The 26535-nt window shown below is 33.9% G+C and overlaps 1 protein-coding gene across 1 annotated transcript; it reads left to right on the top strand.

Annotated features, from left to right (window-relative positions):
- LOC120629138 (protein dimmed-like) lies at positions 1 to 26012 on the top strand. The gene is made up of 5 exons (XM_039897931.1): positions 1 to 188; positions 16069 to 16218; positions 21239 to 21462; positions 22038 to 22177; positions 22890 to 26012. Exons 2-5 carry the CDS (start codon positions 16077 to 16079, stop codon positions 23023 to 23025), a joined length of 642 nt encoding a protein of 213 aa, XP_039753865.1. The 5' UTR covers positions 1 to 188; positions 16069 to 16076; the 3' UTR covers positions 23026 to 26012.
- The last annotated feature ends 523 nt before the right edge of the window (positions 26013 to 26535 follow it).

Here is a 26535-nt window from a genome sequence, read left to right as displayed (position 1 = left end):
AGGCCGAGGTGAGTGCCTGTGCCGCACTTCTGTCTAACCGACACGTTAGCGATTACCGATTCGCATCTCGCCGCGCTCGATTACGCGAAAACTATCACTTTCGCTACGTACAATCCTGTTTGGAACATGATAACGCAGTGAAAATTACTCTGTGCACTTCCTGGGCACCTCGACCACGGCATCGCAAGGTAAGTTGATCCCGACTCAGACAAAAATTTAACCTACGTGTCAGTTCTGAATGCTAAGTGAAAGGCAAATTCTTTGTTAAATTACACGTATAGATTGACAAACAATATTTTTTTGTAAATTGTGTATGTGGATCAATGATTTTTTAATTCAATTTGTCATTTAGACTACCTTTAAGCACATTTCTAAGTAACTTGTTATTGTTTCATATTATCAAGCTTTAAATAAGTTACAAAAAACCTCATAAAATATAAATAAATGCATAAATAATTTAAATAAATAAATAGTTTTTTTACTTAGGATAAAGGTATCTATTTATTTAGTCCGTTTGACTAGACTGTACATAATTACAAGAAAGATCTTTTACGAGGATTATTTTTAATTTATGGATACGCAACAACAGTAGGTACCTAGGTACCTATTACGTTACAACAGTTTTCAAAGCGTTGCATTATGTCAGCTACTTTAATGCCAATTATCTATGCAAGTTGGATATGATGTTAATTACCGTTAAGAAAAACTCAGTGGCACGCATATCATAAGTGCATAACACATTGTACCCTAAATATTCTAATTTATATCTTGGGAAAAGTCATTATTTGGGAAATCTCTTCTCTCTTCTCTTCTCTTTCACATGTGTTACTGAAAGAAATCTCTTAAGAAATAAGTAGTCCTTGCGCACGTCCTATCCTTTTTCACGTTCGTTTGTATCTTTGGCAAAAAAAATAAAAATTGTTCTACTTTAATCTTCTGTTAGCTTAGGTTGCTACCCTAGTCTAAGTAACCGTTACGGCAAACTTTAACTTTAAATTGATGAATCTTTGTTTATCACTACATAAAGGCAAAAATCTCTATTTGAATAAAGCAATTTGGAATGTATAGTAGGTGCCTACATCCATTAAAAGCATGGCTAAGAAGCGAATTAATACAATCAATAGCAATTCAAAACACACCTACGTAACTAATGTGCGATAACGATAAATAAAATATATATTTTATCGTCACACTTTAACACATGTCATAAATCACATGAGTAGGTCTGTAAAATTAAAACATTATCGTGTTTTTTTGTCTATATGGAACAGACATTACATTAAAAATTCAATTTAAAAAAGTACAAGTTAAAGCACGCGTACAAAACAAAAATATTTTTTATCTTCTCTATTTTATTTATACATAATATAAATAGGTAGTTCACAATCTTCTTAAAGGTAATGAAACTTTAACACGACCTATTTGGGAAGAAAATAATTAAGTATTAAAATACAAAAAAAAAATAGTCTTCGTACATAAATACTGAATTGAATTGCCCACGGTTGAGCCTTAAAGATGAGCTTTTTTATTTGTTAATTTGTTTTTGTGCAAAATAACCTAATGTTTAGAGAAATGATGTGGGACTCTCATTGTGTTTTGAAAAAAGGAGTTTTAATATTTTAGCTTAAATAGATTTCTTTTTTAATTTACTCATCAAGCAGTGATTAGGGGTTATGGCGAGGTTAGGTAGGATCCATTCGTACGATTCGCTTCAAAGACCTAAAAGAGGAGTTTGATATACCAAAAGTAGGTTATAGAACAATCGCTAAGGACGTGAATACCTTCACTTTTAATGTTGTTGCTAAATTGACATAAACGCTTATCAAATACCATTTTGGATTTTATTACCTAAATTTATCATTACTTTAGAAAAATAAACCAACAACCACAGCTATCAAAAGTTAGTTTTTGTTAGGTTAGCAGTTAAGTAGTAAAGATCTTGTAGGTACCTAGATTACACTGCTCTCCTTATTCAACGCATGAGTATAACTTGATTTCAGACAACTTATCAATGTAATTTCTTACTAGCATTCAGTCATGTTTATATCTATAAGACATAAGAACTACAAAGTTATTGTGAAAAATTCACCAGCCTGAATTGGAGCAGCGTGGTGGGTTTGAGCTAATCTTCTGAACATTAATACGCTGCGGGTGATGCCCATGAATTTTTCTCACTCTTAGAACAATTTTATTATCATGTTATTAGGTGGCAAAGGAGGCTTCTTTTTCATTTCAACTTTACTACACAATTTTCAGATAGGTTCTTACTACCCATGTTACTCAGATTTTCTTAATGTCATGGTTGCTTAAAGCAGTCAGCTCTGCTCTTAATACATACCACAAAATGATGTTCAATTGATGTTAAAAAAAGAGCAACTGCTACGAACAGAGTTGACATGTGACAAGTGCTTATAAAGTAGGTAGGTATAATCTTGAATTTAGAATTTAAATTAGATCTTTGATTTTCGAGATATAAGTACTTGTTACTAAAGCTGCATATTAGACGTAAGTACTGAATGTACTTTTTCGTAATCTTGATACTGAAATTGTGGAAGGCAAGCTTAGATCTCGCTCATCGACTTTCATTCTTGCAATCGCAGTCACGTTTTTGCTTTTGTTTTTGAACTTTTTTATTGCACAGTATCTCGTACTGTTAAGTAATTGAACCTCCTACTTGGTCATCATCCCTACTAATATTATAAATGTCAATGTAAGTTTGTTTGTTACGCTTTCACGCAAAAACTACTTAACCGATCCTCATGAAACTTTGTACACATATTCTTGGAAGTGTTAGAAGTAATATAGGATACTTCATATCCTGACATTAAGCTCGGTTCCTTTGGGAGAGGGGACGAGTGTTTGACGATCTTACACCATAACTACGACAAATTATAACCGATTGCAATAATTATTTTTGTACTATAGAGGTTATATTTGTTTAATTTTGCCCAAACTTTGTGTAGATCTGATGAATGTGGTTGGAGATAGAGGACAAAACTCCTCAGCGGACAGCAAGCCCCTCATTTAAGGCTTAGCGATACTGAATACTTTAAATTTTTTTAGAACTAGAACTAAATTGAATGCCACGTCAAAAAACAAAAACAAACGCGGACGAAGTCACGGGCAACAGCTAGTAACTAAATAAATAAAGATATATATGAATGTTCGCTTATGGGCATGGTAACCAAAACGTGTGGCTTTTTCGTCTTAATATGGTTGGGGCTAAAAAATTGCCAGCCTCGATAACAGTAAGCATGGTTTTCTGTTTTAGATCTCCAAGATTGAATACGGAAGTCAATGGACTATAAGAAATTGCTCGAAAGCAGTGCAATAATTTAGTAAACAGCATCAATTGTCAACTATTACCTGCATTTGTTGATGTGGGTACTCTTATATTATGATGGTTATAGTATTTAGTATAGTCTTTGAAATGTAATTAATTTGTAAAAAAGTAAACAAAAACCATTCTTTTTCCGGAATAAAAGGTATCCTTTGGCCGTCTCCAGAATGCAAATTAATTTTGTCCAAAATTTCGGCAAGAAAAGTTAAGTGGTCAATGCGTAGGTACTGCATTTAACAAGTGCTATTTTTTTCCCACGAGCGCCTTTAACCAGGAGCGCTTCCGAGATAAATATAATCCTATCCATTTTCAGAGTGCCAAATTTTATGGAGATTCAACTGTTCATCTCGATTGCAGAGAAACAGACATACTTTCGCATTTATAATATTAACCATACACATTTAAAGATTAACCATATTATTTTTACCATTATACGTGTACTTGATTGTAGTGTAGTAGTGTACTTAAATCTACAAGAAATCGATATCCGCTCTATATGCCATGCTCGAATCTAGTAAAACTAACTTCCGTATCCGGCTCTTGATTCAATAGCTAGACGTAAGACGTAAACCTCTTAAGATGTTGGTCGAGAGTCTTAGCGGATGTTCGCTGGTTTACTCAACATGCCACAAGACTTTAATCCTGTAAATTGGTAGTTCTTATTCTAATCATTCTGAGATAACCATTTAGCGTTTTCTCTAATGAACTATAGCTGAGAAAATTTAGGTTACCTTTCTTTTTTTTCTTTCTTCATGTATACTTATCGCCATGATGCGGAGGCGAGAAGGTTATATCAGGCTTTAAACAACTAAGACGGTTCGGGTCACGCACGGGAACGCTACTACCAGCAGTTTCATTTCCTCTTTTGTTTTCCTAATTCTGAGGTTGCCTGGCAGAGATCGCTACTGAGCGATAAGGCTGCCTTTCGTTTTCTGCTTTTATTTTTATGTTTCTTTTCTTGCGTGTATTTTGATTTTACTTTTACTTCATGTACTATACAAATAAAGAGTAACAATCATACTAAGAATAACGCTATCGCACACAACCGCACAAAACTGCAAACCTATAAAACTATCTATAGAGATATATTGGGCCAATCAATAATACATTATTGCCAAGCTGAACAATCAATTGTCTCTAAGCTATGGACAAACAATAATGGGGTTAATCAGTGAGGTTTTATTACCAGCCTCTGTAAGGATAGACTCCATAAATCGACGCTAAAACCACATATACTCATCTAATAATTAGATTCTCCAAAAATCGCAAATACTCGTGGTTCAAACAATATTTATGTACTGTGGCTATAATTGTGAAAATGTTCTAGTTCGTAAAATTATTAAGATAACATTGTTATAACTTATATTTGTAATTAATTATGTAATATACCGCCGACACAACCGTCGGTGGATAAGGTTTAACTGTTTTAGCGTAAGACAACAATAACATACTATAAGCTTGCATATTCAAAAATCCATTGAAAATATCACATAACGTACTAACCTAAGGTACCCAAGTGCTACCCAACTTCCTTCCTAAAGAAAGCAGAGTTTCCAGATGTGAACCTCTGCTTTCTATTTTGACTTCTTGTCTTAAGGTCAGAAGTTCTGGATGATCTGTTACGTATTCTACTGTACCTAATACATTTTTCAATTATTTACGGTTACACACATATGGTTATACAATTATGGTTTTATAATGAGAGACTATATTATTATCAAAGGTAAATATCATAAATATAGTTCGAATATAAACTATTGAAAACAAATGAGCGAATACAATTTACTTTAATTGTTGTAAGTTTGTCCAGCTGGTTCTCTCGTATTCGATATTGAAAACGTATGCGTGTAATTCATTACATAGGTAGGTACATTCACACACGTAGCAGTGTGTATTAAATGTTACATGTCAAATGTAAAACTGTACTTATGCACGTACCTAATTCTTAAATATACTCACGTATGGAATTTTCATAATTATCTTGCAAACCAACTCTACGTAATAATTTCTTGATTAATTACCCGTAAGTTTGTTCCTTGGAGTAGATAGGTGCCCGTGCCTCGGAGAGCACGTCCTGCGCAACATACAATGAGAGTGAGGAAATAGAGAGTGAACCTGTGTTTGCCCACACACTTGTGCACTATAATATCTCCCAGGGCTGTGAATATCTGTCTTGAGATTGACCACCGTGGGTGAAATCTTTTAGGCAAACATATCAATAAATATTTTCTCCAACAACATCGAATTCAGACTTTAGAGCTTTGTCCTGAAGGTATATAAGACAGTCACACCGAGCTTTTTATTTGTTTAATATTGGTTAAAGAAGTAATGTGAAGTAAGGTGACCGACTCTCACGTGAAACCTCGAGCGATCAAGCGTTTTCGGAATAGTAGTACAAAGTAGAAAAAATTACATAGCGTTCTCCAAAAATACCTTATTTGATTAAATTTATGTAAACATTTTGTTTGTAAGTAGCTAAATGTAAATAAATTCTATAACGCGATACCAATAATTATGCTATCGACTCTTACGGCCTTATCTTAATTAAGACAATTTTAACAACATAAGCTTTAACTAAGTAGGTATTGAACGTATAGGTTTGAAGTTACAAATATAAAGTGATGTAATTTATATAACTAAAACATCAAAAACACGATGAATAAGTAAGATTAGATAACCATTATTTTATGTCTAGATAGATAGGTAGATACTTATTTCCTTTCCTGTTTCATAATATTCAGTACCTAAACATTTATATTAACATAATAACAACTCGCGCTGATTTCAAATATTTTATTTTTAAAACCCCCCAAAAAGGGAATGGTTGTAATAAAAGTTAAAACCTATTAAATAAATAATTGATGAGATACATTTTATTAGCAGTACGTACCCTAGCTGGAATAAGACGAATAAAAGAATTAGGTACCTACCATCGGTATTCATTACTGTCTGTTAAATAAAAATGAGATTTGAATGCGCAATTATCGACAAATTTTTTATTTATCTTTGCGCCAATGTTCCAATTTCTTGAATTAGGAAAAACTTGTATTGCTTTATCGGTAACCGACTGCAACTATGCAACAAGTATGTGAAAGGGCAGAATATGTTATAAGTTTGTAAGCTAACTCTTAACTATATCCCTAGAGAAGTGATTTAAAAAGATTTATGGTCATTTGCTGATACAGTAAATGTTCGTAGGGTAAATGAGATCTATACCTTCTTTGACTAGTTACTTCTTAATTATGTGCTTCAGCGTATCGTTGGATGGTTATGAATAAGAATTATAGTAAACTAGCCTTTTCCCGCGTAATTTAACCAGCACTACTATGACTTTCCACGTACAATATTTGTTCGACTCCATTTTTATTTTAAATAAGGGTATCTATTTTCAAAATCGGAAGTTCCCAATATCGATTTATCTAATCATAGATGTCCGAAGGTCTCACGGGCGAGTCACCGTGAGAGCCGAAAGAGGTGCGATCAAATAAAAGCTTGTCAGAAATATACCAATGTGTTTAGTTACGTGTAGTAGTGATAAAAAGAGAGGTGTTTCATGCATTTTCGAAATACCTGATCTGATTAAATTTTTGCTACGTGATTTACTGAAACAATTATAGCGCCACCGCACTGCATCACTCGCGATGGCTGTAGGGTGTTTCTTAAAAATAGTTAAAATTTCCTTTTTTACCAAGGAATAATAGTAAATGACAGGTTAAGTGGGCTACTAATTGATACGCCAGTATCTTCTTAAGTCTTTAAAAAAAGTGGAAAAAAAAAATATTTACGTCTCCAAAAATCGATAGCAATTAAACGTGTATTAAAGGTTCAAACTAAATTCTTCATAGTCGCATTTTTTGTTCCCTTGCATCTTAGAGTGCTGTCTCATTTTAGCGGGTAAGCATGGTATCTTTATTTTCTCGGTTGCTTTAACCTATGATTTCTTCTAAAGCGTTTATTAAAATGAAATACTGTAAAGGGCAATAATTATAATCTAACGACATTAAATGCCCAAGAAGAATATTATAATATTTATTATAGGATACGTCATACAAGTAAATAGCGTTTAACATTTAAGGTTTAATGAAAGTGGTTTTCTTTCATTCATTTATTATGTTATTAATGTTTTCTTTACGATTTTAGAAAAACTAAAATTCACTAGTTCATTATTTTTAGTACCCCTAAAAATTTGTGGTTGCAATTATTTTTACAACTTAACTTGGCATAGTAAGGTACTATTACTACCTACCTGGCACACTAGTGAATATTGAGACCACACTCTTATCAATATGGAAATTTGTAATTCCTGAATTTTCGTTGGGAGTTTTCGGTCTTGCTTGTCTACCGAGGAAAACATGCCGCTACTAAAAGAAAAATAACGGTTCTAATGTTCTTCCAATACATTGTTATGTCACTTTTTGTGGTACAATAATAATACACGATAGATCTAAGTGGGCTAACGGTGGAAGCAAGGTGAAAGTGTATGGCGTACGAAGGTCGCCTGCCACGCGGACTTGTTTGCTACGTAGTAACTTAACATGGAATTTGATACGTTATCTCATCAACGAAATATAAATTTAATTAACAAATAAATTAAATATAAATTAGATTCGAATCAGTTTAGTGAAATGCAGCTAACATTTGTAGCATTTATCATGTTAGAAATAACTCCTTTCTAATTAAGTAATAAGAAGTGCGATACGTAACGACGTTCTAAGGTGAGACTTGCTTGAAAAACGGTAATAATATAGTAATATGCAAAGGACAAATGCACTCCGTTTGCACTAGCAGTAGGTACACAGATATGCTTTAAGGTATCACTAACATTAATGATATAGTAAAAAACGGGTAATAAAATACTGAATCACACTTTGCCTACAAGCATGTTGGCCTCTTATCCGTTGTTCTAAATGTCACGCAAATGTCAATGATTGAACGCGTTTCAAACTAAATGTATATAAACTACGTATACGTTGTTGATCATAAATTCTTATATGTAACTTTCAAAATCGTTAGTCTATAAGGGCTAAGCAGACACAACTACGGATATTCCAATTCAAATATTCTTATTATAGATTTTTATTTCATATATAGAAAGATAAACACTTTAAAGACAAAAACATAAATTATTAATTGCAAAAACGATCGGCTTACTATGTAGTATAATGTACACTATATTATAATAAAGTTAAGTTATTTTTTATGTATAATTATATATAAAATTAAAAAATATATATATAAAGTATATTGAAACAAGTGTTGGTTACGACTGACGCAAGTTCCTTATAGGAGATACAAACTGTCTGGTAAAGGTTTCAATATCGTGAGCAATTATTGTTTATTATTTTTTTCCATATATTACTTATGGGTGGATACAAAATAATACCAGAGGCGTTTCTGTGTCCATATCTTATACTTATTTCCTTTCAACTTTCAGGCAGTAATAGCGGGAGGATGTTCTAGGTTTATTCCAGTTATTTGTATAGTCGAATTGATTCAGTTATTCATTTAAGAGAAATTTCTCTAGCAAAAACAGTGCTGACGCCCGAACTATCATTAAACAAGGATCGCGGTATACGGAATATAAATTTACCCAATGAATAATTTAAGTCATGCATTCGTTACATTCACCACGCAAGAGAGAGTCTTCTTCAATGGTATCGAAACATTTATGCTTACTGAATAAATGACAGACAAAGCAGATGGTAACGGAAAAACCGTCGCCAGTAAACAGAGCAACACTTTGAAGGGTATGCATGGAAATCGTGATACAAAGTGCCGTCCTGTGTCCATTATCCTCAGCTCAGCACATGAGAAAATTTTATCCCCGGGGAAAGAAAAAAAATTATCTTCACCCGCAGGTTTATCAACTCTCAGCACTGGCGTACAAGTGGAAATAATATCCAAATAATATATGTGTAACTCGTCGTCCGCGTATGAGTCAATGGGGAAACTAGAATATATCTGATGCTAACATCATAATCATCGTGGGTAGCTATTTACGTGGTATTTCAGTTGATAAATTCAAAGTCAAAGTCTAAAATATCTTTATTCAAGTAGGCACTTTTGATGGCACTTTTGATGCGATCATAAGAATTACACGGTAGTGAGATGATGGCGATAACAACATTCGTAAACTTAAAACTAAAGCTACGAGGGTTTCAAGGGATAGGGGGAGGGGTACATACATACATACATACATACATACATACATACATACATACATACATACATACATACATCCATCCATACATCCATCCTCACAAACTTTCGCATTTTAAATATTAGTAGGATTACTTTCCTTCGATCGTTGTCCCATATGCCTTGTGACTAACAGTTATTTGTTTTTATTAGAATAAGACCGTACATGCTTGATAGTATATACTTTCAAATAAAAAAGAATTATTAAAATCGGTTCAAATTTAACGGAGCTATAAAGTAAAATTGATAAAAATTTGCATCCCATTTCCTCGAGGAAACTTATTGTTTATCGGGATAAAAAGTAGCCTATATGTTGACCCGGAATATCGACTACCACTATACCAAGTTTTATTTGAATCCGTTCAGTAGTTTTCACGTGATGCCCGGACAGACAGACAGACAAAAATTAAATAAAAATCTGTTTTGGACTCAGTATCGATTATAAAGCATCCCCCAATTTTCAAAATATATTAAATTTACAGAAATCTTCCAGTTAATGTTTTATTATAAGTATAGATAATAAACGGGGGTAAACTTCTCCTCTTCCATGTTCCCGTGCTCACGTTAATTATATTCTTTGTCCTCCCTCGCGGGCTCATGTGCCTGTAGCTACACCGGCAACCACACCATTCAGACCGAAACGCAGAAATGCGTCTTGGCCCGCAGAAATAAACATGGCGGTAGTACTTCCCGATGAGCTCAATCACACTGTGCTAATGGTAGTACCGTTAACTGCGATCACCAACTTGTCTGCAAGGTGATTATGGGCAAACCCTGCCGTTGGCAGAGGTCTTTAGTCCAGCAGTCGAATGCTATAGGTTATTGATTGATTGGAATAATGAAAAATTGTCGTATAATTTATTATAATAATAATAATAATATCTTTATCTCATAGACCATAGTAATACATATAAAAATTACAAAATTGGAGAAAAGTATTATAAAAATAATAATTTACAGAATACAATATCGAATTAAATTTATATTATTATCATTATTTATATTATAATAGCTATTTATTATTTATAATATCTATATCTTCATACATTATATTATTTATAATATCTATATCTTCATACGAACCCAAGGCAAGTTAATCACTGATTTAGGCTGATAATAAACAATAATTTTCTTTTAAATATACCTTTTTGCCATGTTGCTTACCTGATGTATGTGAAATCAGGTAAAGACCGCCCTTTTGCTATTCGTAGCGGGACGGCGTAGCAAAAGTCGCGTAGAACGTGCCACGTGGCAGTACCGTAGAGCTCGAACAACCTTCTAATAAAAATACAATATTCAGTTACGTTCAAAATAGATCTCACCTTCCGAATGTTACCTTTTGTATTTTATATTTTTATCTATTGTGCTTTTCTTTGTTTGTGTATGCTGGAAATTACATAAATAAGTAATAATAAAATCACACGATTGTTAAATATTATAGTACGATAAAGTAGATTTTATGAAAAAAACATTTTATATAAGTTTAAGTTTTTAGGTCGTTATGATTTATGTTAATACCATACTTAATTTTTATCACCAATTCGTGAGTATTAAAAATCCTTTGTTAGATTATAAATTTATAATCGTTAGATTACAAGGATAAGAAACAGATAAAGAAAATTATTATTACTAATGCGTGTTCATTTCACTTCATCTTTACGCACATACTATTGAAGGATTTTCATAAATCTATTTATTGTCTCAAATCTTATTTATATATTACGAGGTGGAATCCGAATCACAGACTGAATTTGATTTGCAATTTGAAGTAGTCCGGTGTGACGTCCACAGAGCGTTCTACTTTCAAAAGAGGCTCGAAATATTATTACATACTTTGGTATTCACGTTTTTATTCGGATTTGCATTAACGATTAAACAAATATCCTTTTTACTTGGCGTAATGTTTGTAAAATAAGGGTTCGATAGGTAAGTTCAACATGCTAAGTTTTCTTATCCTTAGCTACACAAAGCTTAACGAATCACAGGATTATCTCGCCGAACTTGTGAGCGACACATTATCCACGGCGCTTAAGACGTTAGAGTTCTGCATTACATAGAAACCGTGAGAAATCAAAGAAATAACATAATTAGCAACTATTTCGATAAACCAACTTTTATTTAAAACTTTCATATAAAGTTTATGGTATTTAAGGTCATAAAAACCAGTTACGGGTTAAATACAACCTTGTCAGTCATTTATTATAAGTACGTAATATAAGTTTGAAACAAACCGTGTTTGTATAGCCTGTATTTATGAACAAATTATCATCCTGAACGTCACTCATGTATAGTCTGGGGTGTTAATGTCATTTGACGTGGATGGCGCCGCTGGGGCGCCTCTTGTCGCCTGGCGACAAAGCCCCGCCTTCAGTTAAGGGTAAATATAGACTACTGTATCTTTATTGATCAAGGGGTAAATTGATACAGATGTTCTCATTTTATATCCCCATTTTACAACGCTAGTTGGAAAAGGCTATTATACAGAGTCCACTGTTGGACATTGGTCTTTTGTCGGGAGTTCCAGGTCATGACATGATGACATCGTAAGAGTCGCAGGGAGCAACTAGATTGCTCCCTGCGACTCTTATGATGTCATCTGTCACAATTGTCGCGAATCTACAAATGCTTCATTCCAGCAACTTGAGACACCACCTCACACAACAGATACATCGGTTTTTCGAGATACTTGCCCGACACATTGCCATTACTTCGTACTTGTTTAGCTATATCAGCAACTCCGGCCCTTCTACGGATCTTCTTATTCCTGATTTGATCACGGAGAGATTCGCGCATAGCTCTCTACATTGTCCGTTGAGTGGTTCTGAGCCTTATTATGATACCCATAGCCAATTTGGTCACCAGGCAATACCGATGAAGTATTTCCATAATATAAATTTTACAACAACTTTTTCATGGAAACGTAAATCGCTTCAACGCTAAGACTGATAAGAAGTTGCTTAAATGTCTAGTTTAAGCTTCTTCACAGTAAATTTTTAGTGTTTATATTTTATGTGCCATAAAGAATGCGATCAAACATTCTGAATATAGAATTACATATTATACGGAATGTACTTTATGTTTCCAACACACCTATACAACTACAACCAGTTTACCGATGGATATAAAAAACTGATAATTTATCTGTTAGAAAAAATACTCTCCTATTTTGTTCATGCAGAAAAAAGCAAATGTTTAGTACCTATCGAGAAACCAAGACAGATTTTTCATACAGCTCCGGACATAAAAATCCGCCACTAGAGCATCCTCAGGATATTGAGTACAATATCCTGTATAAAACAGCTATGTGTCTAAGTGACATTATCTACAGCACAACCATTCCAAAGATGTTCTGTAGAGAATATTACGTGAAGGGCAAACCCTATACATATTAAATAGTTTGAAGCCGAACTGTAGCTATTCTAGTTTGAACAAAAACAATTAACCTGTTTAGACTAGCTAGAATAGACTAAATCTGAAACGTAAAAATTGGATTAAACTAAAATTTTCAGCAAATACGATATTTATTTACGTTTATTTATTCGATTATAAAAACAGAAATCAAAATTACAATTCATGGAATCGTTTAAAATAGATTGTGAATATAGTTTTATAACATTGCATTTTACAGTCGAGGCACTAAGCTAAAAGCGACTGTGCTTAGAAAGCCGAGAGTGTGACAAGATGGACCATACGACGATTTTCATCACACTTGCGAGGTCAAAAACAGGATAAAATTTTAACTACGTTCTCAGAAAATAACTGACCATTTTTTGCATTTTGACCACTGTATAAAAGTTTCCTAGGCTGCTATCGAGATTTTAGTCGAAATAGGTTATTAACCTCAATAGACCAAGAAGCGATAATATTAACTAAATATTAATCGCGGAAATGGCGCGACGACTTTTTTTTTGCTGCTAAATTAAAAATAATCAGGTAATATTTAAGACATGTTTAAAATTAAACTTTAATTGTGAATAATTTGATAAAATTAAACGTCTATTTATAATAATTTGAGAAGGTGAAAATATTTGTTTATTTATGGAAATGGCTATTTTAAGCCGCATAGAACCTCTTTGTTGGTTAAAAAAAAACTGTATTACCCAGCTAAATTAAAAGTGGTCCATCCTTATGCGTATAACTTACAGTGAAGTACAAACTAAACTTAATCGGGTCATCATAAATAAATCACAAGTACGGTAATTTTAAAATATAACACGCGTTTAATATCTTGGATTATGAACCTTATATCATTGGAATATAAATGAATAATAGGCGCATATAATACACTTTTATTGTACACCACATAAACAAATAGAAAAATTGTAAATAAATTTTTAACAAAAAAGTATACAATTTGGCGGCGCTACATAGCGATCTCTACATATGCGAATATGGTTAAGGTTACGAGCAAGTGTGATGAAAAAAAGATTTAAAAAAACATTAACCACTTTTCATGACATTTACTTTTGCCGATATTACATCAGGCCTCATAAAAATCGGCTCGGCAGGATAAAAGATTTTAATGGCGCGGATTTAAAATAGCCAAGCCCGGATGAGTTAACTCGTTTATCTCGTGAGGTTCTAGATAGTAGAAAACATTGTGATCGTATGACAATCCCCTAAGGCCATATACTGTTCCATATTAGCCTTGATAATTAAAAAGCAATGTTTTAATAATTACAGATATACTATCTACATTGAGATTATCAACGTCGACATGGACAGAACCTGACGTTAGTGTTTCTTTAGTGGAGTGCTGATTACTCACAATGAAGCGCGTCTCTTGACTTTTCGCAATTAGTATTGGTATTATATTCCTGTTCATGTTTGAGAAAAACAATTTCATGCGCATTTTTCGGAAGTTCACCTTATCTAAAGCGTTAATGCATTGTACACGTTTACCATTGATTAGGTAGGACACGGTTATCAAATAAATTCAACGTTTAATCAATATACGTATAATATACATTTAAAGCGTGTATTTCTCGCTAGCAACACAGTTCCGCAATAATTTAGTGACTATGCCGTTACTTTCATAAAATTTGCATTGAAGTAATCAGTTTCACTTCTTCTAAATATCTTGAGCGCAGTAGGTACCTATGCCGGACTTAAAACTTAGACTTACAGGAATTAGAAGTTATAAATTGGGTTTTTTTTTATTATCATATTAGGTAATTTCTTTGATAAATATAAATATCTATAATTTTAGCGCACTCATACGTAACTATGAATCATGTTATAATAACACTGAAAGATTTCAAGCCTCGGTTCTTACTAACCACAATTATAAAACTAAATAGTACTAACATCATCAAATGTTTACAAACTGACAAGATAGTATAAAAAAAATAGTATAAGTTATGACAATGTGTTACTGTCCGTAAGACTCGAAAATGTGGAAATGTGGCATATTAAGAAAGTTGATGACTACGATGGGGTTTTATATTTTGTAGGTACACAATATTGCATTTCTGTAAAAGCATTTCTCAAATACTCTAAGTCTAGTATTTGTATACAATTTTTAAATAAAAATCCTCAAGGGAATCATATTAATTAATATCAGACTGAGTTGAAAAGCAGCTTGGCCACAAGCGTACAGGGTACAGGTAGTAAGTAATTTACTCGAAAAATTTCCACTTCGAAAAATTTTCGAAGTGGAAATTTTTCGAGTAAATTACAGAGATGCAGATGATAAAGTGTTTAGTTGAACAGACAGCACCAAATTCTTAACTAACTACTAAAGTTAAGGCGACGATGTATTCTTTAGATTAGATCAATACATAATCAATTAAATATACATAATAAGAGAATTATCATCAGCCCACTATGAGCCCAAATTTGATCTCTCACAGGAGAGCTGTACCTCTGTGAACTTTCTCTGTGGTATGCAATGAAAGTTTATTCATTCATTCATCTTTACCAATAAGTTAAGACGTTGATGCTTTCCAAAAAATATTTCCATAAAGCCAGAGAATTATTATCAGGCCGCTGTGAGTCTCACGGGAGAGATGATGATGAAGAGATTGTACAGGTTTGACCTATCTTGCTTTTTATTGTACCTTTATTCAGCAAAAAACTCTAGCAAAGGTTACTAAGTATCAGGTATTATCTTAGATTGTCTTAGTCATAATAAGCGTGGCATACGTCTTTACGTCTAGGCTATTGGACGGGAATAAACCAATCCTTGGTAGCGGCGATCGGCACGGATTAATCAAAATCTCGCACAAATATTAGTATAACTATTAGTATTACTCTATAGAATCTTTGCTGTTGGAACAGTGCTAATTTCCGGGCGATGCGAATATTTTGTTGCAATTTTACGGAGGCAAGGTACAAGCCGTCATCTGACTTACAAAGTAGGTTAACCTTTAAGTTGGTAACTTCTACGGTCAAGTCGGTTATAATCATCGAAATATTGCACTTTAGTTCGACATTGCTATAACAGCGCAATCGACTGATTAGCAAACATAGTGACAAAAAGATTTGTTCAGCTGTTACGATTTTAAATTTTCTTTTATGGCTTATTCCAGGTGTCGAAATGCCCCAGTGGGCCAGCGCTGAGGGCGGTGGTTCAGAAGCGGCATCACCAGACCAAATGATGATCTGCTATGAAGAGGACGCCACTGAATTTTATGTCAAAAAACAAGAGGAGGCAGACATCAAGATAGAACAAGCTGGCGGTACGTTCTTTTAACAGATCTTTTCAAAAAACACGTTATACATAAAGACAGTATACGTAATTGTAATATTTTTTGTTAAATTAATAATGACACAATCAATCAATAGCCTATAGCAGTCCACTGCTGGCATGAAGGCCTCTCCCAACGGGATTTGCCCATAATCATCACGTTGGGTTGACGGGTTGGTGATAGCAGTAGATGGTACTTAGTCGTACCTAGCAGAGAAAACCGCGTTGCTGCCCGCTCTTTGGCATATTTCCTTAGTCGCTTCGCACGACACCGGCGTGAAGAGGAGGGGTGGTGACCTTTATTGTATTCTGATCTGCCTGCCCTATACGGCACGAAAAAAATACTTTTGCGACATGTAAAAAACTTTTAAACAAATGTAGTAAAACACATTTAAACAATCGTGGCTACTACGCGATTGATGAATTCCTTAGCGACAAGGCCACTCCGCACTCATCTCTCACAATATAGAAATTTTCTAAAGATTGTTCAACTATAAAGATGTTGGGAAAGTGCAATCTGCTGAGTTTCTTGCTGGCTCTTTTCGGTACTATCTGCCCTTCGAACCGGTGTTAGAGTCACTACAAACAGACTGACATGACGTTTCATAAGTGCTTTATAAGCACTAGGCCTACTTTAAATAAATTAATCTTGAATTGTGAATTTTTTCCTTGTTTTCATGATTTGAGTAATAAAAATCTATTTATTTTCATGTAAAACTAAGTAACTGCAAAAATATATCAAACCATAGGTAGGCAGGTACATCACGCGTGCAGAACATCACGGTGAGAATGACGATTTTGATAAGGCATGACGAAATTCCCCCTTAGCTCGTTCAAATCGATTAGTCTGCACTGCCGCGCTTACGCAAACAGTTCGAGCGTGCAGTCGCGTCACGTAATACTCAAGTTTCGATCAAGGCACTTGCAATGCTCCAGAGATCTTCTCGATCGCCTTAATTCCTTTTAAGAAGACATGATGGTTTAATTCAGTGAAAGACGATCTCTTTCATGCATACAACTTTTTCAAGTTATATGGTTCTTTTTAATTACTGATAATAGGGAATTTTTCCGAACAGAATATACTTCCAAATACGAAATCTCCATCCCAGACATATTATGAGAACATTTATAAGTTTTTTTAAACTGTTGCTGTTACTTTTATTCTCGCAACGGGGCCGCATAAACTGCAGGCTCTATAGGTATCTTATTTGTTTGAAAATTCCGTTAGCGCGATGTCGTTATTATAAATTAAAATTAGTTTTTTGTGTTATCAATTTTTACATGTAAATAAATACACATATTATTGTCTCAGTTATGGTATTTTTCTACACAAATAATTCAATTTGGAATTAATATTATTTTTCATAGGCTTAACGTTTATCGTAACAATAGTAGGTTGTACTATTGCCTGCCCGATAGACACTGCTGTAATTATTTGAAATAGGAATTGTGTCTAGAGGCAATGTATATATATATTCGTATAAAATAAATTTTTAACTCATTTCAAATGTACTTTTCTCATTATATATATAACACATAATAAAATTATGGACGTAATCATAGCGACGTATCCATGGAGATAAACACTGTGATAAGAGAAGTGACGCGTCTGAAAGCCTCCCACGTTTACACGTGGGATGTTTATACATCAACGCTAACAAATCAGGCGCCTCTAGGTGTTTCCAATAGATCGATACATACCTATATGAATTTCATTAATGCTTAACTCACACTTTATTCAAAACAGAAGAACTGGTGCTTCGTCCGAGATGCCCATTTACAAGATTCAAGCTATAAAATATGTGCCATAAATCATTAATGCAATGAACACTCTTTTGCTAGTTTATAATAATATAGCTATTGCCCGCGTTCTTTTTCTGCGTTTATTGCGCATTTATTTAATAATATAGCGAAATAATTAAAAAATATTTTATATTTTTTTATTATTTCGAATTGGACCTATTTTTTTTTTTAATTTATAAGTTATCGCGAGTTTAACAAAACAAAGCATACATACATGTAGGGCCTGCAACGAGGACCGTCTATGGAGCATTTGCTTTGTGAATCCGATGGATTGGCTAAAAGCGGTTGGAACTTCTGGGAGTGGAACCTAAAAGCTTCAATCAAATTTTTAGAGTGGGTAATTGAAGCTGTTTAGGATGAGGGGGATTTAAGGGTGAGTAAAAAGGTCCTGAAGGGTCGAAATGCATCCGCCGAATCGGGCCCCACCACAAGATAGATAGACAGATACACTTAATTTAAAAAAGTTATTTTTATAAACTACACCAGATTTGAAAAAGAAGATCTTATAATAACCGTAGAACAACACCTTAATTGAATGCATGCACACATCTTCCAAATAAACTGTCCTACGGGATGCTTTAAAAACAAAAAAAACGTAAGTTACAATATTATCAAATTGATACTATTTTTGGCATTGTACACAACTTTGACTTTCTATTAAATAAATAAATTAATAATATTATATATTTGATACCCATTCTTACTTACTATCTACGCAATTTTTGGCTAACTATTTTGTCGTTTGTTTTCTGGGATGAAAAGTAGATTTTGCTCTGACATGGAAATGTTTGATTCAAACCTCTTTATCAGAATGATTCGGAGTATATTCAATATAAATAAACAACCAAAGCAGGTAAACTAACTCAAATCTATATAACTATAGGTGCGATAAGCTAGCTCTACTTGCCGTTTATCGCACTAGGTTGTTGCCTTTTCTTACTTTCACTTATGACTTAAGTATCCTATAAAATAACTTGATTAAGTTAACTTCTTTCTATAAACATTGGTTACTATTCGATTGGTTATCTCGAAAATCTAATGGGTACTGGTACAATTTAATTATTCACCCATACATACAGAACTGGACCACGACCATTGTGCACACGTTAAAAATCGTTTTACACTATGAAATAGGTATAGAAAGAAACATAAGATTTTGTGCGTGTATGCATGCTACTGATTATATCTAATTTACCAGAACTTGAATAGACTGAAAATTAATTTAAGTTGAATAGCCAACATGCTACATGGATAGCCGACATGTCGCCTCTGTCGGTGACGTAAAAACGCGAGCACCATCACAAAACTTGTGATCAATGGTAAGATTGAAGAAAAGAAACCCTGTGATCGTAGTTCGAGACGTTGGTCAGTCCTGATAGACATTTTCACACGAGAGGAAGTCGATGCACCAATAAGTGCTATTCCCACGACCAGTAATAGAATGAAAGCCTTTTCTGTGGATGTCACGGTCCTCAAAGTTGAGAAAACGATGCAGGAAGCTAGTAATCGGAGAGTGGTGACGGCACTCTTCCCGCGTGAAATCCTTTGTGGGGATGGGTATATGCTTTTATAACATGATACCGAAGATAATATTAGATCTACCTTTACCTAAGTTTAAACAATGTATTAAAACACATGTAACAAATCTTGGTTACCTACTACACGATTGATGAATTCCTTAACGACAAGGCTGCTTGGAAGCAGGCCACTCCGTTCTCATCTCTCACAAAACAGGAAAATTCTTAAGATTGTTAAACTTTAAAATGATGTTGGAAAAAAGCAATCTGCTGAGTTTCTTGCCGGCTCTTCTAAGTGGAATCTGCCTTCCGAACCGGTCACTATAAACAGACGTTTCAAAAGTGCTTATAAATTAGGCCTACTTGAAATAAATGAATTTTGATTTTTTTTTTGGAATGTGTCGTACGAGGTGACTAAGATGTCCAGCGTCCTATCTACTGCGATCACCAACCTCTCATCAGCCAAGCGTGGTGATTATGTGCAGACCCTCGCTTAGTCCGGAAGTGGACTGTTACAGGCTATTGTTGAATCGGAGAGTCATTTTTAAGTATCAAAATACTTCATCTGAAACTAATCTATGTTTCAGTCAATATTATATTAGATATGCTGTCGTCAATAAGTCATAAGAACCAATTTTGGTTGCTTGTAAGAAAACCAACGTCAGTGTGCAGTAACAAAACACATTTTTTAAGAAAGAATCATTCAAAATAAATAAAAGCAAAGTAGTGCAACTTTTCTCTGAGGGGTTTTTAAGGGACTGTACCTGAACTTTTGATATATATTAAGATGTGTGTCTTTCGATGTCTTTGTATTGAAATATGCATTCAAAAACTTTTAAAAAGTTTTATACGAAAGTAAATATAAATTCAAACTCAGAAGACATTCGTTTAATTTATTTGCAATATTGTAGATTTATTCAAAAAATATTTAATTATAAGTATACCTACCTTGTACATGTACAACAACTCCACGATTGCATGCTCGCAATCCTGGAGTTGTTTTCGTGTTTAGATACACTGTAACGGTAAAGCAAAATGGAAATATCAGTCGTGTTGGAGTCGTGCAATCCTGTTTTTTTGCCAAAAACGTTTGCTGTAGATATAATGGATGAATTTGACTATTAAAACAAGGAATATACTCGTACATATGAGACCGACCTTCGATTAGGAGCGTCAAAATGCACTAAGGGTGCAATAGCATAGTGTTTGCTACTATAAAACGAGTAATGAAAAAATATTATACCTATTATATTTTCAGTAGTAGTGTAGCTTTTTGTGACAGAGGTTATCTGAAGGAGTATCTTCAATCGCCATGCTTATTTCTGCCACAAAGCAGTATTGCTGTGTTCTGGTGTGAAGGGCGTGGTTTCCAGCGTAATTACAGGAAGCCTAATACGTCCGTCAACCTGAGTTGTAGGTGACGACGGACATAGGACATCAATTTGTAGAACACGTTATGTGTATACCCTAAGAAGTTTTGAACTGTTTGTATGCCCTAAGAATTTGGAACGATTTTCCACTTTCATCAAGTGGGCCATCTCCTTGGTCCGTCAATTAGAACTAAAAAAAAACAATGATCATTTTACTTCATCCGCGTACTTTCTGGTGGCGATATTTTATTTAACGGACTGAGATTTCATTCAAATTATCCGTAGATACCATACCACTTTAATTCACTGAATAATGTTTCAGATTTCTATGACAGCGGCAGTGGTAGCGATGAGCAAATCCCGCGTCGAGTCTGCAGGCCGCGACGGACACCCGCAGGCTCCTCATCCTCAGGCACGACAACCGGTTCCAACGGGCCAGGCCGTCGACGCCGCTGTGGAATATCCGCCCGGGAACGCAACTTACGTAGATTGGAGAGCAATGAACGGGAACGCATGCGGATGCACTCGCTGAACCGTGCGTTCGAGGTAATTAAATAATTTATGAAATTAGCGAAAAAAGTCTTTACTCGCTTAATTACTCTGTATTATTTTCAAGGTGTTCACGTAAGCTGTATTTACAGATAAAAGGTTTTTTATTTGAACATTCAGCTGTACAACGATTTCGTTATCAGCGATAAAACAAAGTGAAGTCAGAAAATACGTCATTAGAGAACAAACTTCTGTCTCTCTTTCTCGTCTTTAGACTAGCTGATTGAAAACCCATAATTTATGTTAAAACGTACAGCTCGAAAGCAGTCTTTCCGGCTTATTCACCTACAGCTGCTCAAGGTCTAAAACTCAGGTGCTTTCAGTCAAAAGAAATATATATTGGGTATCTTATACGTTTTCGACACCTACCTGATATTTATATAGATACATCAACGTATCGAAATGATAAATATCGTAAATAAAATATCAACATAACAAAGTAGCCTATTATAAGAAACGCACTATTTCCATTTCCATTATTTCTGATCTTGCAGATCTGTCTGATGCTTGATAGTAGTTTAATGCGGTAGTTTTCTATAGTTACCAACTTTAAGTATTTTGTTACTTTCCAGGATCTACGTCGTGTAATTCCTCACGTGAAAAAGGATAACCGAAGTCTATCCAAGATAGAAACACTAACCCTTGCCAAAAATTACGTGAAAGCACTTACTAATGCCATATGCACAATGAGGGGAGAGATTCCTCGTTACCAGTAAGTTTACTACTATTTTACCTATATGTATTAATTCGCACCCTCATCGGTAATCGTATCACACAAAAAGTATAGCTCTAACAAAAATTATAAAGCAAAATCCTAAGAATAGCACATTATTTACAGTTCTGTTATTTTAAATAGACAAACCAGTACAAACAAGCACGCTTAAAAGGTTTAGTCTGTGATTGCAGTGGACCTACATAGAGAGATGTGTATCAACCTTAAGTAGATATCAGTTACTAAATATCTGAGATAATTCAAAATATTATATAACTCCAGTGAGATGTTATTTCTATATATATTTAATAGTAGTAGACTACTATTACTAGACGATATTTATATATATATTTAATAGTAGTCTACTACTATTAAATAGATATAGAAATAACATCTCCCTTTTTGTGACAAAGCTCGTCCCGGGAAGTAGCTCATCCCTATTACCACCATGCTTATTTCTCTCTCTGCCTCTAAATCTTGCAATGCTGTGTTTCGGTGTGAATTCGTAGTCACGGGTGTGATTACAGGCACATGCAGTTCTTAGGCGTTTATAGGCGATGGCTTTCCGCTTACCAACAGGTGGGCCATCAGCTCGGTCCGCCACTTATTACTAAGCGGTGATAATAACGTCACATTGTCTACAATACGTAAATACAAATTTTTACTTTCTTGATAAGATCTTATTTAATTCGTCATTTTTTCCTCTTTACAGATTCAACAGCGATGACGAAAATGTAGAACCTGTTTTCGTTCTAAGCCGGGATCAGGAACAGAACAACAATTTGCCAAACGACTGTGACATCGAAGATCCATTGCCTGAGCCATTGCCTGAGGGCGATTGCCTTTGAGCACACCAAGTTTCTTCAACAATGGGTTCTGAAATAGCGTCAGAAAGGAGCATGGACGAATTCTCCATTAAACTTGATCCACATAATTGCGATATCAAAGGGAGCAAAATCCTCGCCACGTAATTAGTACCTATTGAAATAATAAGCTCCTATACAGATACGCCAATGTGGGTGAAGCTTGATGTAGCAAATTTGTGTAGAATTAACATAGAGTATTCATTCGCTACCTTTCCTGTCTGATTGGTTGTGGATTGCTCGAATAAAAACCTCGTCGTACACCTAAGTCTCATTAAGGCCTTAGGTACTTTGTTCCCCAGTATTTTGTATCGCAATAAAATACTTATTTAACCGAGTAAGTGTTTGTGAATTGAGATTCCTTAATGGTTTGTTTACTCTATTGTTAGATCTATATGGCATATTTGTTAACTTCATGCTTGCTTTGTTAAACCTACGACTACTGGCATTGTATGGATATCGAGATCAAGAACAAACATGTTATTTTACCTAGTCGTAGATGTACTTTTACATCGATTATTTATGACTTTCATTCAACTAGGTACTAAGATGCAACAGTGTTCATATAAAGTTTTCAATACGTTAGTAACCGCACTGAAAACCTAGATGACAAAATGTCTGACAAAATGTCTGGCAAACTGAAAATTAAAAGATGTTTATAGGTAGATGTTAAATCTCGTTACCCGTATTTTTAATTGGTTAAGTAAATGAGTTTTTTATGCATTTATAATTAAAGGGATGTACCCTTTTTGACCTACCATTGGGCAACTTTTTGAGACATTTAAGAAGAACCAAACTGTTAATACGTGGTTTATTATAATTTATGGTTATTACAGATGCAACGTTTACGTTGCTTGCAACGTTAAGTCTTAAAGATATTAGAGATCATTTTGTATTATTTTTATATATATAAAATATATCAACCTCCTGACCGACCAATTTAGTTATAATATTAGAATTGTCTTCAAGTCCTCACTGTTCGAGGGAGAAGGTAGCCTAGGTAGGTAGCATCTACAATTATTAGTATATTATTACAATATTTTATTATATATATTCAAAAAATTACTATGGTTTATTTAATACTTACAATTTATGTAGACGTTTGTTTCTGTGCCAGAAGTACAAATTATTCTTTCGTATTGTAACTAAGTTCTCTGTTAAAATAATATATCAGGATTACCTACGTGTAAATGTGTTCCTACAATACAATTGCATTTTTTTATTTTTCGATCTCAGATTTTCATTGTTTGTATAACCATAAAGATGTTTATTTCTCTCAAAACTCGATATGAAGATATGTTATAAATATCTCCCACTTCGGTGCCAATTTCAATTTCGGGAATAAGTGTTTCAACTAATACGAAGAGTTCACATTAGAAGTTAAAATTCTATTATGTAGGTACGAGTTGGTATGTGAGGTCATAGTGATAAGTTGAAACTAATATACCCAATATAAATACTAACTGGGCGTAAAACAGGTTTCATAATATTAAATTTTTATTTAGTTTTGAACCCATTAAAATTGGAACTAAACCTTTAATATCAAACCGCTCTATAAAGGCTTTCATGTACACGGGACCACGGAATCTTAGATAGGACGCATGCCCGCTCTCTGCTGCGCTGCTAAGTGTGAAATCGAACACGCGCGGTCAATCAACTAATTCAACGATCACACATGGAAACCACTCAGTAACCTTTATTAATTTTCTTTTTTAGTACTTTGAAAAATGTACACTTACCGGTATGAAATATTTGGGTTTCAAGCACTGGCAGCTACCGTGCTATCCCGCACTAGAGATTGTAATATATAAAGCATTAAGCAATATTGCTACAATAGTGATGGGACTATTAATGGTAACTCTTCGTGGTAGTTGGGTAGATATGTGTATTATGGTCAATATATTTTATAATCTTTTGATGCAGGTATACAGTCAATTTTTTTTAAGGTAGGTTAATATGTCTACCTAATTTTACGTTTCATCGTTCATTTCAAGCGTTTTAGTATAAAATTGTAGCTGGCGTGCACTCATTCAAAGCCTTCCTAAAATTTTATGATGCGCCTTGGAGATGGAATTATTATATGTAGTTATAATTATTGTATAGTTATTCGTTTCGAATATCTTATCTTGTTTAGTTTCTATAAAGAAATTGTGCACGTCACTAAAAAACGGTGGATAAGATGGTATTTATGTATATTGTGCAATTAGGTACAATAGGAATGCAAAGTATGTTTCTTTAACCATATTTTGTATTTTGGAAGTAAGACTAAATTTTATGCAAGAGGTTTGAATAATGAAGCCTATTTATTTTCCTTAAATAACGGCCACGCATCAAGTCTTAGTAAGTTCAAAGCTATCGGTACGACTAAACATTACATGAGATCAAAATCATAATTATATGCTACCAGAGTTGTTGTGTAGTTAGTTGTACTGGTATTAATGCCCGTCAAAATATTTAAACATGAGTTGACAGTGTTATTATTTTATACTTTCGATTTGTGCTTTTCTGCTCTAATGTTGCATAAATACTTTTATTTAAACCTACTAACCTAAAATTTTCAATGAAAATTTGAAATTTTTCAATTTACCTAGTGTTTTCTGTCAAAGTAATAAGCGAATATTTTGTGCAAAGGCATGAAAATCTCCTAGATATTGTTAAAACAGTATTGTTGTAGGTACGTGATGATTATGTGAATTATTATTTAATTAAGTATAGGTAATTAAAGAAATCTCAGTTGAAAGTTACCGATGAATAAAATTATTGTTAAGTTCAAATAAGTTTATTTTGAAAAATGCAATTAAGCATTTTTTGTTAAATCATACCTAATATTTATAGACAAAAAATAATATATTTATAGACATTTGTGATTTAGATGTATTACGATCTTGAGATAATTATATATCCTTTATATAATAAGGACGACTCGGCGATAACACCGAAATATGATGAATATTAAAATTTATATGCAGATACTTGTTAATTTTATTTTAAAAAATATATCTCAGATTAACAATATTCTCTTACTCCTTTACTGTAGAAATTTTCACTTTCAGTAAATCGCACATGATCAAGATTAGATACAAATCAGATCCCGTTGACTAAAATATGCAAAAATCTCCGAATGGTGCAATTTGGGAATTTATAATTCTGAATTTTCTCTGGTCTTGTCTGGTGGGAGGCTTCGGCTATAGTTAATGCCCTAACGAATCCGTGCCGCTAAAAGAGTTCCGGTACAATGCCGCGTAGAAGCCGATTAGAGGTATGGATTTAATATAACTGCTAGACAAATATATTCATTCGCAGCTCCTATCACTAGCAATGAATAGTTATAATAATTGTTTAGGGTAGAGTCGAAGGCACATTGTTAGATCACTCGTGTTGATTGGAAGCTAACCAAGAAAAAATTTAACATTTTTTATTCAGTAATTCAGTAAGATAACGAACTGCTATACCCTTAACAGAATACCATTTTAGATTGCATCATCACTAACCAGC

Source organism: Pararge aegeria, chromosome 14 (genome assembly GCF_905163445.1).
Source record: "Pararge aegeria chromosome 14, ilParAegt1.1, whole genome shotgun sequence".
In the NCBI taxonomy this organism is placed as follows: Eukaryota; Metazoa; Arthropoda; class Insecta; order Lepidoptera; family Nymphalidae; genus Pararge; species Pararge aegeria.
Note: the sequence above shows the minus strand (reverse complement) of the source record. Positions and strands in the feature narration are given on the sequence as shown.

Bases quoted from the DNA above. Each gene is read 5' to 3' on its own strand.
- LOC120629138 (XM_039897931.1), top strand. From the start codon at position 16,077: ATGCCCCAGTGGGCCAGCGCTGAGGGCGGTGGTTCAGAAGCGGCATCA. The intron at 16,219-21,238 runs GTACGTTCTTTT...ATAATGTTTCAG, and splicing joins CAAGATAGAACAAGCTGGCG to ATTTCTATGACAGCGGCAGT. The intron at 21,463-22,037 runs GTAATTAAATAA...GTTACTTTCCAG, and splicing joins CGCTGAACCGTGCGTTCGAG to GATCTACGTCGTGTAATTCC.